At 39.3% G+C, this 15,136-nt stretch overlaps 4 protein-coding genes across 4 annotated transcripts; 2 read left to right on the forward strand and 2 right to left on the reverse strand.

Moving 5' to 3' along the window:
• Positions 1–26: 26 nt before the first annotated feature.
• LOC132197129 (heterogeneous nuclear ribonucleoprotein H-like) lies at positions 27–3,051 on the reverse strand. The gene is made up of 10 exons (XM_059620209.1): positions 2,936–3,051; positions 2,564–2,672; positions 2,344–2,502; positions 2,111–2,254; positions 1,802–1,940; positions 1,434–1,597; positions 988–1,205; positions 801–920; positions 563–743; positions 27–508 (listed from the first exon to the last, which is right to left on the reverse strand). The coding sequence occupies exons 1-10, from the start codon at positions 3,026–3,028 to the stop codon at positions 411–413; spliced, it is 1,425 nt and encodes a 474-aa protein (XP_059476192.1). The 5' UTR covers positions 3,029–3,051; the 3' UTR covers positions 27–410.
• A 116-nt stretch (positions 3,052–3,167) lies between these two features.
• LOC132197128 (splicing factor 1-like) lies at positions 3,168–6,937 on the forward strand. Its single transcript, XM_059620208.1, has 9 exons — positions 3,168–3,494; positions 3,553–3,699; positions 4,091–4,166; positions 4,726–4,878; positions 5,111–5,217; positions 5,271–5,437; positions 5,497–5,655; positions 5,721–5,870; positions 5,998–6,937. Exons 1-9 carry the CDS (start codon positions 3,371–3,373, stop codon positions 6,589–6,591), a joined length of 1,677 nt encoding a protein of 558 aa, XP_059476191.1. The 5' UTR covers positions 3,168–3,370; the 3' UTR covers positions 6,592–6,937.
• Positions 6,938–6,980: 43 nt separating this feature from the next.
• LOC132197131 (MOB kinase activator 1B) lies at positions 6,981–11,110 on the reverse strand. The gene is made up of 6 exons (XM_059620211.1): positions 10,959–11,110; positions 10,626–10,697; positions 8,671–8,837; positions 8,387–8,614; positions 8,166–8,329; positions 6,981–7,991 (listed from the first exon to the last, which is right to left on the reverse strand). Exons 2-6 carry the CDS (start codon positions 10,637–10,639, stop codon positions 7,908–7,910), a joined length of 657 nt encoding a protein of 218 aa, XP_059476194.1. The 5' UTR covers positions 10,640–10,697; positions 10,959–11,110; the 3' UTR covers positions 6,981–7,907.
• A 104-nt stretch (positions 11,111–11,214) lies between these two features.
• LOC132197130 (superoxide dismutase [Mn], mitochondrial) lies at positions 11,215–14,873 on the forward strand. Its single transcript, XM_059620210.1, has 5 exons — positions 11,215–11,372; positions 11,849–12,048; positions 12,105–12,401; positions 12,825–12,966; positions 14,544–14,873. The coding sequence occupies exons 1-5, from the start codon at positions 11,338–11,340 to the stop codon at positions 14,554–14,556; spliced, it is 687 nt and encodes a 228-aa protein (XP_059476193.1). The 5' UTR covers positions 11,215–11,337; the 3' UTR covers positions 14,557–14,873.
• Positions 14,874–15,136: the final 263 nt, after the last annotated feature.

Consider the following 15,136-nt stretch of genomic DNA (forward strand, 5'->3'; position numbering starts at 1 on the left):
ATTTTCTGATCTCGAATGCATTTTCATAACACTAAATGGAGCAAAACACATTATAGAGGTGACCATTCAAATTTTATTTGTTGGCAGTTATATACCTACACAGGACACGAAAGGTTAGGTATCAGATAAAATGCCCACCTTAAAATTAGTTCTTAAATAAAATGATGAAATTGATGGAAACGTGACGCACAATTATACGAGGGAATGATGAATCAGCAGCATGGCTTTGAAAAAACAGATGCGTAGGCACCGTACAGATCTCACATACAATTTGTCTCAGAATCATTACACAGTAGTGGTTCGGCCAACAAAATATGGCGTTTACAGTTGCTTACAAAATTATTCAATACTTTTTGAGGTCAATTTGATCTAGTACAGAGTCAGTTTGAATTTGATGAGTTTGTGTATATTCAGAAGTTATTGTAGTTATTGCCGCCAATCTGATTATATCCCATGTTGTTGCCCATACCACCGCTGGGAAAACCACCACGGAAGTTGTTGCCCATACCTAAATTTTTAACTCCTTAGTAAAAAGCAAGATTTTTCATAATTAAAGACAAACCTCCTCCACCGCCGCTGCCTCCACCTCCGTAACCACCGCCCCCATAGCTGTTTCCACCACTACCTCCGTAGTTTCCGTTGCTACTGCCCATTCCTCCTCCTCCGCCACCTCCAGAGCCACCGCCTCCAGGAGTGGAATTGAGGAACAGTTCAATGTATCGGTGCTGCATGTGCGCCTTGTCCTGTTTTGTAAAATAAATTGCATTAAATATTTAACATAAGTTAAGATCCAGAATCACCTTGTTCATGGCTTTGACAGCGTCGTCGTGGGACTCGAACTCGACATCAGCCTCTCCAGATGCTCTACCAGAGTTGTCGTGGATCAACCTAATGTTGACAGGGTTAAGTGGCCTGAAAAACTGTACAACAGAAGGCGATTAGAGCTGAACATAGGTGGGAAGTAGTCGCAGGTGGAGATTTGGCTACCTCTGCAATGTCGTTTTCAGTGGCCCGGAAGGGGAGACCCCTCATGTGCACACAGTGGCCTCCGTCATTTTGCCACATGCCACCGCCTCCCCCACCACCACCACCACCCCTGCCTCCATAGTTGCCGCCTCCAGGTTTCATCGCGGACCCTCGGCTACCCCGTGGGCCCCCCCAATTGTTGTCATTGTAGCCCCAGCCGTCGTCATAATCCCCATACCCTGTGGGAGCAACAGATCATAACACCAAGAGGTAATTTTTCGTCCTCCAACGCCCAGGCAATGCTCACTCAAGTCAAAAGTAATTAAAATCCTGGGTTGAAAAAGTCAAAAAACAAGAATTTGATTGATATGTTACAAAAAAAAAAATACTTTTTTTTTTTAATTTCATAAAACTTAGCAGCATTGCCTGTGGCAAAAGTGACTGAAATGCAAAAGTTAAACACCAACCCTTGAAGCTGCGCGACCCGCGGCCCATTCCATAGCGGTTCATACCCCCGTAGCGATCTCCTCTATCATAGGGCGCCGGCCGCTGCGAAAACCCCATGGGGCGCATCTTGGGGCCCAACGCAGCTCGTACCTCGGATAAGCTACTGCGGAATATTTCTATGTATCTGCAAAAAGTGGGCACTTAGCGAGTACTGAGTTAACCAACCACACACCCCTATCTCAACCAATCATGCAAATCAATTCTACTGCGTTCAGTAATTTTAGATGGTAAAAAAATCAAATGTATGCGACAGGAGTCACGAGTAAACCACCCAGGTTCCTCAATTTCTCCCTTTCGATTTGCTCCGAGTTGGAACAGCAAACCCCACCTGTGTCCTATTTTCTCCTTGTGTTTCAGTAGAGCTTTCTCAGCCACCTCCTTGTTAATAAACTGAACGTATGCCTCCCCAGTGCTTCTTCCCTGGTAGTCTGTCGGTAACGAAATCCCGTTGGGTACTATCTCCATCCCTACCCAACCAGATAAACACACGATATGGCGGATCAGCATCATCTCATTGGCAAATCAGGCCGCAAAATATACTCAAGTGCAAAGTCACCCCTTCTTTGCGAATCATTTGCAGGAGAGTATTTTCTGTGAGCCTGAGGGACGTTCATTTTGTCCTGAGGGGCATACCAACCTGAGAAGAACTGTGCAATTTCCTCCTTGGAACAGCCGAAGGGCAAACCGCGAAGGCGGACGCAGCCGTCGTCCATTGCATTCTCCAAATTTAGGCCACTTCTTTTGACTACCCAGTCCATTTCAGACCTCTTGGCCTTAAAAACTGCAAAAAGTTTTAGAATTTTTATTATTTTATTAATCGAAATACCAATGACTAAATCAAGTTTGAGAAATATAAATTGACAGCAATACCTTCAATGTATCTGTGGCCCATGTGCTCTTTGTCCTTCTTGAGGCCCTGGTCTATGTCCTCCTGCGACTCCATCTCAATGTACGCCTCGCCGCTGGGACGCCCTTCTCGAGACATGGTCATCTGGATGCCAAGTTTTCCATTCTTGATGTTGCAATCACCTATGGTTTGCCCAATGCGTAATTAGTCAATGGAAAATAATATAATGGACAATTTCAATACCGAAAAACTTCAAAATCTCATCCACTGTTGTTGACCAAGGCAAGCCACGGACTTTGATTACATACTCGTCGTCGCCCTTCATCATCTTTAGATCCTCGCTGTCGGACATCTTCGATGTAACAGAAAGAGCGAAAATAGGTTAGCTTTCAAGAAGATTAAAAATCTCTCTCATGGGGAAAAACAAAAGAATTTATAATGAATCCGCCTCTTAAGTTTGAGAATCGGGTCGCTCACAACAACGAGTCGCAAATTGAATTTATGTTTACGTATACGTACGTACTAAAATGAAAAGTAGAAGGAACAAAGGTTCTAAGCAAAGCAGATTTTAGAAAGAATAGAAATATTGTATTAAAAATGCCGTGAAAATCATACTTTGCGAGGGATGTCCGGAAAAGCTGAGGTTGAATCAAGAGGTGAATGTTTCACTGGTCGGCGTTTACCGGAAGTTAGGTTAGAGAAAAACATTCTTTGATTGGCCGTTGTGAAAAATGGCGCTGAAGTTCCAACAATCTATTCGAAAAGCAAAGGTTTTTGAATAGTTTCTGCGCGAATGTTTCTGCGCAGTTAATTCTTCACAAATTAAAAAAACTGAGCAGAAAACCAGCAGCTTCCGGTGAAAATTCGACTAGAACAGACATTTTGGAATCTGAGAACGTCGTCGATTTTGTTGTCGGCTGCAGAAAGAGCCGAACTTTGAGGCCGCTCTTTCGAAAATTGACCGACCTGAGACGGCCCTGTGAAGAGCAGTAAGTGCCCGTGCCCTGAAAACACGAATTCGCCGCACAACTGCGAGATAAAAGCTCCAAAATGAGCGATCCCTATGGCTATAGCCACTATGACAATAACACGACCTCGCTGTTAAACCCGAGCTATCTGCAGATGGCCAACAACGGCGGCGGTCAGAAGGACCGAAAACGCGAGCATGAAGAAGGTTTGTCTATTATTTGAACCTCAGATCTTTAATAATTACATATTTGTGTGAATTTTAGATTATCCTGAAGAAACCAGAGAAGAGAGGCGCGCTCGGCGAAAGAAATCTCGTTGGGGAGGAGGAGAATTTGAGAAGACTTTCATTCCTGGCATGCCCACAATTTTGCCGAGTAACCTGAGCAAATCCCAGGAAAAAGCTTATCTTTGTAAGTTTTTCAAATCTGTATTTTTTTACTTTCTTTACCTAGATTTTGACAATCAGCTCTTTAATTCCCTCTTGTACAGAAGATTGATAATTATTACTTATTATTTTAGCGTTTAATCGTTGAAAATATTTTGTTCACCTTCTCATTTTGATAATATAATACTCATATTATGTGTCTTTAACCAGTTAAATTTTTAATCAACCAAAACAGGCGGCCCTTGGCCATTTCCCTGTAGGAATGCTTGCAGAAAAGAAAGTTATCCAGTCTCTTTTATATAATTTCCATGATCACAGTCTTTCTTTTTTCCTAATGCCTCACTTGTTTTTGTGACTATTCTGGCGATTCTAATTGTATTTGGGCTTTGTGCCCCTTCTAACCCCCTTTCTTACAGTGCAACTGCAGATAGAGGATGTCAGCAGGAAACTTCGCACGGGGGATTTGGGGATTTCATCAATTCCTGAAGAAAGGTTTGATTACGTAGATAAGGCTTATAAGGAAGGGGAAATTCAGTTACCTGACTTATTTTAATCAATCGCTTTGCTCTTACTACCCAAACCTGACGAGTTTACAAAAAATCAGCTTCAAGGTTCAAACTATGCAAATATATTTGAGCACAGTTGTAGAAAATGTTGGTATTTCACAAGGCAATCTCCAAATGAGAAAGGACGAAATGTGATTTTGATGTAACGAAAAAATTATGCAAGATCTTTACTGTTGTAATACTTGCAATTTTCAGCTGCTATGTTTAGGTGTCAGAATCAGTGTGTATCGATTCTTTAATAAAACTCGCACTAACCTAATTTTTCTGCCAAATTCAGCGCCAAAGCTCACAATTCTCTTAGGTAAATCGTCACGAGTCTGACATGGGCTATTTGAAATAAACTACTTAAATCCTTTTGCAGGTGCCCAAATGCCAGAACAGCTCATTAGCAATTTTTTCTTTTCTCAATTCTTTTGTGGGCGTGGGTAGCAATAGGCAGAAAGTGTGGGAAATAGTCAGGTACCTAGAAAGCTTTTTCGTGACAGGTCTCCTTCGCCGGAACCCATCTACAGCAGCGACGGCAAGAGGCTCAACACCAGAGAGTACCGCACCCGTAAAAACCTGGAAGAAGATCGCCACAGACTCATCAACCAGCTGCAATCGATCAACCCCGAGTACAAGCCGCCAGTTGATTACAAGTATGTACAGCTATTTTATTTGGCATATAAATTAACTTTTTTTAATTAAATATAACTTTGAAGGAGATGGCAAGTAAAATTTTACCAAAGACAAAAATAATATTCAAATACGTATGAAAAAAAAAATATAAGTAGAATCATAGTTCAGTAACTTTGGTGAGTCTTTATAAGTAAAAAAATCTTCATAAAAAAATCTAGAAAAGGGTACTTTTGCTCATTGAATAATTTGCAGGCCGCCAGTGGTGCGTGTCAGTGACAAGGTAATGATCCCCCAAGAGGAACACCCTGATATTAACTTCGTTGGACTTCTCATTGGTCCTCGCGGAAACACGCTGAAATGTGAGTGGAGATTTTAACCATTTAAAAATTTATATCAATCTTTTTAACAATAGCCATGGAAAGGGAAACTGGCGCTAAGATCATTATCAGGGGCAAAGGATCGGTGAAAGAAGGAAAGGTGGGACGCAAGGATGGCCAGCCGCTGCCAGGGGAGGACGAACCTCTGCATGCTTATGTCACAGCCAACAATCCTGAATCGGTCAAGAAAGCTGTTGATCAAGTAGGTTTTTTTGAAACCTGAAAATTAAACTGTATTTATATTTTAATTCTCATTCACAGATTAAAGAAATAATCCGTCAAGGAGTTGAAGTGCCCGAGGGTCAAAATGATTTGCGCCGAATGCAGTTGCGTGAACTGGCTCTTTTGAACGGCACACTTCGTGAAAATGACGGACCAAGATGTTCTAACTGCGGCGCCTCAACTCACAAATCGTGGCAGGTAACAAGGCGTGAAACGAATGTGCATGCGTGAATAAAAAACTGATTATTTTTTCTAAATTTCAGTGCCCTGACAAACCCAACATTACCAACAATGTTATTTGCACATCTTGTGGTGGCGCAGGACACATTTCCCGAGATTGCCGTGTTAAAATGCAGTATGACGAGGCTGGCAATCCGATTGGAATGGAAGATAGGAATAAAATTGACGAAGAGGTAAATTCAAAATAATAAGTTATTTAAAAAATTGCAATAAAGAAGAAACAAAGTCTTGTCAAAAGACAAATTTGAAATGAAAAATTAACTTTCAAATTATATTTAATTGTTTCATTAACTTTTTCAGTACATGTCTCTGATGGCTGAATTGGGAGAAGCACCTCCACCACCAAAGAATGGAGGAGGCAGCCGCTTTGGCCAACGTGCAACTGCAGCATCGTTGTTTGACACTCCAACTCCCCCTCGTGCTATTGCTGAAGCTCCTCTTGCACCTCCAGGTGTGGGAGGCATGCCCCAGGCCTTGACTCAGCCGCCTCCGTGGAGCCAGGCCCCCAGCAACGGCAAGGGTCAGCCTCCGAGTTTGATGTCCATGCCGCAGATGCCGCCGATGAACCAGCCGCCTCCGTGGCAATCAACTGCCGTCCCGCCCCCAAATATGATGCAACCGCCCCCACCTCCGCCTCCAGGGGCCGGAGTGATGCCTTGGCAACCACCCAGTCATCAGCAGATGCCACCATGGCAACAGGGCTCAGGACCGGGCCCTGTTCCACCCCCGCCACCTCCTCCAGGACATGGGGGCGGAGTGCCGCCTCCACCTGGAGTGTACAACTGGCAAGCAGCGTATCCACCGCCGCCTCCACCGGGAAGTGGAGGCCCACCCGACTTTGCCGCCCTAGCTGGAATTCTGTCCGCTCCTCCTCCGCCGCCTCCGAGCTCCTAAATTATGTAATTTTTCCACTCATAAGTTGCAGCAAGTTTATTTGGATTGTGTAGTCGTTGCTTTGGTTTTATGTGGCATTTTATTTCACTGTGGTGCCATTAAGTTTTCATTTCAACACTTTCATTTTGCTGCAGCTATTAGCGTTTTAGCACCGGGCAGATTAGTTTGGATTAGCATATGGAATACTGATAGGTTGTATGGAAAATCTAGGCGTTAATAGTATCTCTAGTGCTCTTAGGAGAACCACTATGTAAAAATTCAAAACAATGTAAATCCACGGCATTTTATATTATATTGGTGAACTCTTCAGCCTTTCTCAATAAACAACTAACCATTCGGATAATAATAAGAATTGCATATTTTATTTGAAAACACCTGAGAAAAATTAAGTAAGCAAGCATAAGATATTTTGAGAAATCCGTCTTTATTTTTGGCAGGAAAATAGACATTAAAAATGAAATTTGTTAGCCAATGAAGCTAATCTAACAAATCAACAATTAGTGAATTCCTTTGATCAAGGAGTATGTCACTAGGAAGAGAAAAATAACTTAATGAAATTATTTACACATAAAAAGATCCAACAAATGGGCCTAATAAATAATGCACTAATGCTGCCTGGACAACATTTTCAATGGGTTATTTATACAAAATTTACACTTCTTCGAGACCACTTTTTAGCAAAACACGGAATGATTTATGAAAATACACAGCTGGATTATTATTGAATGATTTCATTTCGGCTGATGAGTGGGTGTGTTTAGGTTAATACTGTAGCCTGAAACATCAATAGTTACAGTTCACAACATTGACGAAATTCGGCAAGCTATCAAGAGATTTTTTCCAAGTATTGACCAAAAATAGGCACTTTTCAGCTTATTGTATTCTGTGCATGGCTTCTGAGATGTTTCCAGGGAATATTGTTTTAGGAGGCACTGGTTAAGTGAAATTTTGACTAGTTTATCATAATTTTTTTCTCAGGACACATCTCGCCACAGAAAATATCTGAGTACAAAAACATCAATTCTTGAGTTGGGTGTTCAGGTTGTTTTGAAGTGGTTCAATTACCATTGATTACATCTTTACAAATTACACATGCTCTTTCTAGTGTTAAAAACTTTAGAAATGAATAAAATTTAATATTTGGTTCACTGTGAAAAAAATGTGCTTAAAACTTAACGATGGCAGATTTAAAAAATAATGCTGAGAAATGAATAGAGCCCAAATCACTAACAGAGAAAGTCATCTTCCGCTTAAATATAATTTTTTTTTTGTGGACTCGACAATGAAGTAAACGAAATCACAAGATATGAAAGCATTCACAAGCGTCCTTCCTTATTTGTAAGCTTCTCAATCAGCTCCATCAGTGGTGCTAATTCTCTTCGGTCTATTAGGCTGAACTCCTAAACAAAATATTTTTGGTAATTAATGCTAATTGTATGAGGGTGAGAATAAAGAAAATTAGATAAAGTTGAAGATGGGGGGACGTTTATCAGCAGATTAATAAAAAAAAATGTGAGCAGGGGAGCAAGTGTGATAAGATAAGAAATTTGTAACTCCCAAAACTCTGTGCCTACCTGGACGAAGAAAATGAAATGCTTGAAAGAAGTGTTAAGGTGAGCCTCCTCACCGAGCTGCATCACTTCTGAGAAATGCTGGTGATAGAGGTGAGCGTACACCCGGAACAACCTTTTCAGGATTGTTTTGGCAATGGTGAGGAAATTTTTAGGAAAAGGAACGCCTGTTGAAATTGAGAGAAAAATAAACACACAAACCCTACAATAGAGCGCGAAAATACCAATTTTTGAGGGAAAAAGCGCCTCGTCGTCGAGCTGATCCTGAACCCAAGTCATCAGGTAGTCAATATATTTGGGCGCTGAGCACTTGATGGGTTTTTTCACTGACTGGCCATCTGCCCAGTGGTACTCGTACTTGGGACCGGCGGACATGATGGCGCAGCTCTCTTCAGTGCAGAACTCGGTTATCGTCCCATACAGCATGTTGATTTGGTTGAAAAAGTCCACAGCTTTTGAAATGAAAAAGTTTAGTTTTGACAAGCACAAATATTTTTATCCAAATTACTGTTGACAGCGACCCACTCGTTGAGGTCTTCGCCCTCCGGCAGCATAACGGCCAGTCGGAGGTTGCCTGAGCCCAGAGTGGCCGCTGCATGTTTCATCAGGTCATACTGATGGGTGCCCTCTGGGATGTTCTTCTTCGGCTTGAATGTTTTCGAAGATCGATTGCCACTGAAAAAATTCAATTAAGTAACGTAATTTTTTTACAGGAGATGGATTTTCAATTATTATTTAAGTATTTAATATTCTCCTTATCTCTTTTTCATATTTATTCTAAAATTTAAATGTAATATGGAAATGGAAATTGACTGAGCAAAAAAAAAATTATTTTGCTAGTAATTTGAGACCAAATTCAACAATTCTACTCATTTTTGTTTATCTTAAAAAAGTAAACAGTGCCCAACTCAGTGTGCATTTCGGTCGTCTCCCGCAAGTGAAATTATTTTCAAAGCTCGGCATTGTTTTCGTCGTGTTCGAGTTTTGCACTGTCGGCAATAAACCGCGACCTTGAGCAGCGTTTCGCACCCAAACACAAACTGGCAGACGCAAATTTATTTTCTCCCCAACAGGAAGGCTCAAAGCGAATATTACTTAAAGTTGGCAAAAAAAAACTGAAATCAATTTTGTACGCATCTGTGAAGTATTAAAAGCGACAGACATGCACACAAACCGCTCCCCTGGAGATAAAAAAGAGGGTCCCGGTGGGACTTTGATAGAGAAAGAGAGAGCGGGGTGACTCATTTGAAGAGCTTGGGTTGATAAAGAGTTCTGCGGGAGGAAAATAGAAGGCCGTTTTTGATTGCAAGCTTGGAAGGTTGTGATAAAAAAGTGTTCACACGGTCTCTTGTTCAAAATTAAACAGAAAAGATATTATTAAGGTTAGTGTTTGGAAAAAATATTATTTTTATTAAAATCATAAATATTAAACAATAATTAATAATAAAAATTTAAAATTTTACAGGCATTATTATTAATTGTAAAATAAAAAAGGAATGAAAAATACTAAAATCATTTAATTCTTAAATTAACAGACGTTAAAATAAAACAACTTCAAACTTGGTGTTTTTATCTTAAAATACTTCCTTTACATTATGGGAAAAATTGTATGCATAAAGTTGTAAAAACAAAAAAATTAATCAAGCAAAAAAAACGGACTTTATCCTTACTGAAAAATTATTATTACTGAAATAAAATAACCAAATAAATTACGCAGGAAAAGTGAAGATTTTGATTTGAAATTGGACACTTTTTAACATTTATTTATTTAAGTTATCTATACGAAACTGTTTTTCTTATGAAAACTACACTGATTAAAATTACTTTTGCTTAAGATTTTTTATTTATTTCACCCCCTGTCAAGTAAGGGCATTGCCATTTTTGTCATTAATTATCAAACTAATTTTACCAAATTATTGAAAAAGGACATTTTTTCAAATCACGAAAGGCCAAAAATGGCAAATTTGGCGCAGAATGTCTTGGAAGGTTAAGGTACCTGCTGAAAATTAAAATATAAATACCAAAGCTCACTGATGAAAGAATAAGTAATTTGATAAAGGATGCGCGTCACACTGACTGCCACTTTGTAAGACGTTAATAATAAACGTGACACCCCCAGTTTGGCAAAGTGGTACGTTGCCGGAATTCAAATTATATTTTTGATCGAGACAAATTAGTGAAATTTTAATTCAAACTAATATAAGTCATAGGAAAAAAGAAACAGTAGCTTGATGAGAAAATGAGAGTTCAAGGCTGCAGCTCTCGTCAAAGCTGAAGGAGCGAGAGCAAATAATAATAATTTAATAATGGACCCGAGCGGACGGATGACATCAATCGCAGCATCTTATCGACCGCTCTTTGTCTTATTCGAGGCTCTCAAGGCTGACAAAACGTATAATGTCATCGAGAGCGGGCAGGATGGGCCAAGAGTGCTAATGAGGTGCGTGTTCGAGTTGTACTCACAAGAAGAAGCTCATCTTGGCATCAAAGGGTGCTGTTGCTCGTCAGACCTCGCCGCATACGTCGACGGCCGACCTGAAAAATATTCAAAAAATGATCTTGCAATCAAAAGCAGTAGAATTATTATCGCAGCCGAAGGAGCAGTCAGTCGTTCACTTGGTAAGAGGAAGTGGGGCAAAAAACGGGAAGGAAAGGTTAATGCATCTCCAGCTTTGTGGAAAATGGCAGACCAGTGGCACGCGTTTCGGCCGCCGCTCGCGCTTCGTGGGCGTCGCGAATGCGTTGAAAACGTTCGGCCCAGGGTAAAGCGTTCGTCTGCCGGTCGATTCGGCTCACCTGTTTCGCCGAAAGTCGCCTGCTCGCCGAAAAATCCAGGAAAAACCCACCACCCGTCGTGAGCCACTTGACAGCTGCTGCAATGACCAATTGTTATTGTTTCACGTCTGTCCGCCAGGTGCTCCTCCAATCGCAGTCTCCGCTGAGATTTTAGTTCCGAATCGGCCGAGAGGGATCAGGAGCGTCAAGTGACGATTTTTCTTGAACATACCGGTAGTTTAAACCAGTTACACTGCCTATCCCTCTTTAGTTATTAAACATTACCGGTTTGATACCGATTGTTTTGTCAAAAAAACTTAAAAAACACAGCTGTTGGAGAAATTATCAGATACATAAGGGCTCTTTTGAAAAACTCGAATCAAATAAAGAAAATTTGAAAATGTTGAGCTCCAAAGGAATTTCATCTCTCATCAGGTAGATATTATTTTGCTCGTATTTCAGTAGAATTACATAAAGAATTATACAATTCTACTCAAAACTCACATAAAAAGTCTCCAATGTCTCCATCTCGATCTTTCTCATTAAGCCGGCAAAAATTTTTGTCCTTGTCCTTGAACCCATCTATATTACTGAGTGGATTGCACTTTGCACTGTGTGGTTATGTAAAATTGTATCACACACTATGCACGTTGCGTCGTATTTTCTACAAATACTTTTGATTTAATTTAAATCAATTTGTTGGTTAAAACATGATTTACATTTCATAGTGTGAAATGGAATTTTTAGTTCAATTTTTAAACATAGTTTGGTTACGGCTAAATGTAATAAACAAAACAAAATTCATTGTACTTTATGTAAATTTAATTATTTTCAAAGGATTATATTTTTTATTGTGGTATTTCAATTAAATTACCATTAAAATGAAATTAAAATGAAAAATTATTTTTCAGAGGCCGCCAGGTTGTTCACCACGCCCTAAGGGTGCAGGCATGTCAGAAGCACACCCTTCCTGACCTGCCCTACGACTACAACGCCCTTGAGCCTGTCATCTCTGCTGAAATCATGCAGCTGCACCACTCAAAGCACCACGCAACCTACGTCGCAAACCTGAACGTCGCCGAAGAAAAGCTTGCTGAGGCTCAGGCCAAAAGTGAGCAATAATCAGAAATGCTTTGAGCAGATGAATGATAATTCAATTTTTCTCAGATGACGTCAGCAGCATCATCAGCTTGGCCCCGGCCCTGCGGTTTAACGGGGGTGGCCACCTGAACCACTCAATCTTCTGGCAGAATTTGTCTCCAAACGGAGGCGGCGAACCTTCCGGCGAGTTGTTGGACGCCATAAAGAGAGACTTTGGGTCTTTCGAGGCCATGAAGACGCAGTTGTCAGCCTCGACCGTGGCTGTTCAGGGCTCTGGCTGGGGTTGGCTGGGTTTCAATAAGCAAACCAAGCGTCTCCAAATTGCCGCTTGCCCCAACCAAGACCCTCTGGAAGCTACCACAGGTACAGAGATAAATTCCATAATGAGATTTTAAAAGAAAAGATCAATATTAGTAAATAAATGTAACCCTTATTTCGGATCATTTACACAAACAATTTTTAGTTTATTTTATTATTATTAAAAATTTAAAATTTGGTGTCTTTTGTTCCAATTTATTTTGGTATCATAAATAAATTAAATCAAATAATAGCTGTAAAAATTCATGTTGTGCGTTTCGAGCAAAAATCTTAACAAAATTAATGAGCTACATTTATCATAAAAACCATTATTATAAAAAATATCTTAAACGAAGAGTTAATTTACTTATCCATGATATATTAAATAAACTCTCTGGTCCTTTTAATAATCTATTTATTAAATCTTTCTAAACAATTTTTTGTTCTTAAATTTATCCCATTTTCTATTGAATACTAATTTTGTTCCAGGTCTGGTACCCTTGTTTGGTATCGACGTTTGGGAGCACGCCTACTACCTGCAGTACAAAAACGTGCGTCCCGACTACGTCAAAGCCATCTTCAACAAGGCCAACTGGGCCGATGTGGCCGCCAGGCTTGCCAAAGCCTCCAAGTAAGCTCGATCTTCAATTGAACTTCTCGAATTACTTTGCCCGTACGTTTAATTGATTCTGCCTGCTGCATTTTTGCTTGACACTCATTAGGCACAATCTACTGTTGTACCATAACATTGTTAATAAAAAAAAAATGTCGATTTAGAACCGCGCAGTTTGTGTCAATACACATTTATATTATGTTTATGCCGAGAGAAACGTATTGACTGATAAGCCGGCTGTTATTAGGGCCACGCTAAACTGCCGGCTGCTAAGTCAACAGCTGCGGCGCCACTCAAATTATTATTCCATCTTGTGATTAATCTCCAAGAGGGGCCAAATACCTTGGCAGAGAACACAAATTTTCTATGGGAAAACCATAAAAATTCAGTATGAGAAGAACAAAGTTTATTTGGAATTTTTATTAAGGTCAAAACTTAAATAACTGGTTTTTCATGTTCAAGCCGAAATTTTTTAGCAAGCAATGTAAAACAATTAACTTTTCTAAAATGCTAAGGTTAATTTAAAAAAAAATCCTAAATTATGCGTCAGATAAGAAATTAATATAATCTAACCACCAGTTTTGCACAAAAATTGTTATTTGTTTGGTTAATTTTAATGGTTTTAAATAAGGAAGCTTTTTATATTGATGACAAACTGAGGCGCAATTTGATAAGTAAGTTTGCGAAATGCCTCTGCTTCTTTCTAGTACTATTGGTACCAGGCACAAAACAGAACGCCGAGACTGAAGTAGAATACGTCAAACACTTATTGTGCCTTAAAATAACAGTACAAGTGATGGATTCCTATAAATTTATTAAAAATGTCGTTTTAAAAAGAACGATTTGTATTGTTTAACAGGATATAAATTTTTAGTGAACTGGGTTTCGGTGTTGAGAGAGTATAAAAAATTATCGTCTTTAAAAACAGTTTAATCTTTTGTGTTAAATTTCCTTTTTTAATATCATTTTTTGTAATCCTTACGGTGCATTTATTTCACAATAACAAGGCTGAAAAAAATATAAATAAATGGCACAATGGCTGGACGAGAAAGATGTTTAAGCTGCCGGCGCTTCAAGTTTGAAGCAAATTAGCGCTGTGACAAGGGCGCCGCGCCGCTTTGCGAGTGTCGCCAGTTTATTTCGAGGCGTCCGAAAGTCAAAGACGCGCTCATCGGACATGAGTGCGTGCAGAAAAAGAATCTCGCCTGCGTCAGCACGTGATACATATGTGCAGAAAAAGATATTTTGTTGTCTCTCCGTCCAATAAGTGCGCCTTTCTTATAGAGAATTGCAATTTTGAATTCGCATTCACGCTTATAATGGTTGCGGAAATCTTACAACGTCCTTCACCTAATTTGGCACTGCCTGAAATCGGAGCGCTCTAACTAGATCGCGTGTTTGCAAATATTTGTTTTCAAATTAATGAAATAATCAGCACAAGAAAGTCCATCACACTTGAAATTTATTATTTGCGGCGCGCTCAAGGAAACTAATATATACTTAAATTTTATAAATGATAACTGATTTAAATGAGAATATTTTATAGATTTTGAAAAATCCAAATTCTTCTTGCAAGTTTTCTATTTTTGTTGTAGATTTGTCGCTTGAACAAAAATATATTTTTGGCTCTTGAACGCAGAGCATTGATCGTTGACGAGGCCGAGCTGCCAAATTGAAGCAGAGGACATAGAAAGGTTTTGCTTGTTTCGAAAAAAATAATTATGAAAATGTATTTAAGTTTTTACATAGCGTAAAGGGTTTTTAAGGGAAATTATTTTCCATATTTTGATATTTTTTATAAAAATTATTCTTTAGCGAAAGTGAGTTTAAATTGCTAGTTAGTAAGAATAATTCACTATTTTTGTTTGACTCTTGGAAATTGGTAGCTCTTTATGACAATGTCACAGCTTGGCGTTGAGCCCAGATTAATTTATCTTGTTATACCGTCTAAATTACGCGCGAAGATTTTTTATCATTTTTTACAATCTACGTAAACAAAGTATGCATCTCTGAACAATGTAATTGTAGTAGCTAATGGGCAACAATCTTTATTTTGTAGTTTAATAAAGTCTTGAGGACACATTTAACGGATAAACAAATATTTTAAACAATTTTTAACAAGATTTTAAAATTTATCGAATAAATTTAAACAATGGCAAGAAAAAAGTATCGTGTTTCATCTAAAAAA

This window comes from Neocloeon triangulifer, unplaced genomic scaffold, assembly GCF_031216515.1.
Source record: "Neocloeon triangulifer isolate White Clay Creek 2 clone unplaced genomic scaffold, ASM3121651v1 ptg000012l, whole genome shotgun sequence".
Classification (NCBI taxonomy): Eukaryota; Metazoa; Arthropoda; class Insecta; order Ephemeroptera; family Baetidae; genus Neocloeon; species Neocloeon triangulifer.

Excerpts from the sequence above, each read along its gene's own strand:
- LOC132197129 (XM_059620209.1), bottom strand. The coding sequence starts at position 3,028 with ATGTTTTTCTCTAACCTAACTTCCGGTAAACGCCGACCAGTGAAACAT. Across the intron at positions 1,941-2,110 it reads AATTGCACAGTTCTTCTCAG|GGATGGAGATAGTACCCAAC; the intron begins GTTGGTATGCCC and ends CTGGTTGGGTAG. Across the intron at positions 1,206-1,433 it reads CGGGTCGCGCAGCTTCAAGG|GGTATGGGGATTATGACGAC; the intron begins GTTGGTGTTTAA and ends TTGCTCCCACAG.
- LOC132197128 (XM_059620208.1), top strand. The coding sequence starts at position 3,371 with ATGAGCGATCCCTATGGCTATAGCCACTATGACAATAACACGACCTCG. Across the intron at positions 4,167-4,725 it reads TCATCAATTCCTGAAGAAAG|GTCTCCTTCGCCGGAACCCA; the intron begins GTTTGATTACGT and ends TTTTCGTGACAG. Across the intron at positions 5,438-5,496 it reads TCAAGAAAGCTGTTGATCAA|ATTAAAGAAATAATCCGTCA; the intron begins GTAGGTTTTTTT and ends TCTCATTCACAG.
- LOC132197131 (XM_059620211.1), bottom strand. Across the intron at positions 8,615-8,670 it reads CGAGTGGGTCGCTGTCAACA|CTGTGGACTTTTTCAACCAA; the intron begins GTAATTTGGATA and ends TCATTTCAAAAG. Across the intron at positions 8,330-8,386 it reads GCTTTTTCCCTCAAAAATTG|GCGTTCCTTTTCCTAAAAAT; the intron begins GTATTTTCGCGC and ends CAATTTCAACAG.
- LOC132197130 (XM_059620210.1), top strand. The coding sequence starts at position 11,338 with ATGTTGAGCTCCAAAGGAATTTCATCTCTCATCAG. Across the intron at positions 11,373-11,848 it reads GGAATTTCATCTCTCATCAG|AGGCCGCCAGGTTGTTCACC; the intron begins GTAGATATTATT and ends ATTATTTTTCAG. Across the intron at positions 12,049-12,104 it reads TGCTGAGGCTCAGGCCAAAA|ATGACGTCAGCAGCATCATC; the intron begins GTGAGCAATAAT and ends AATTTTTCTCAG.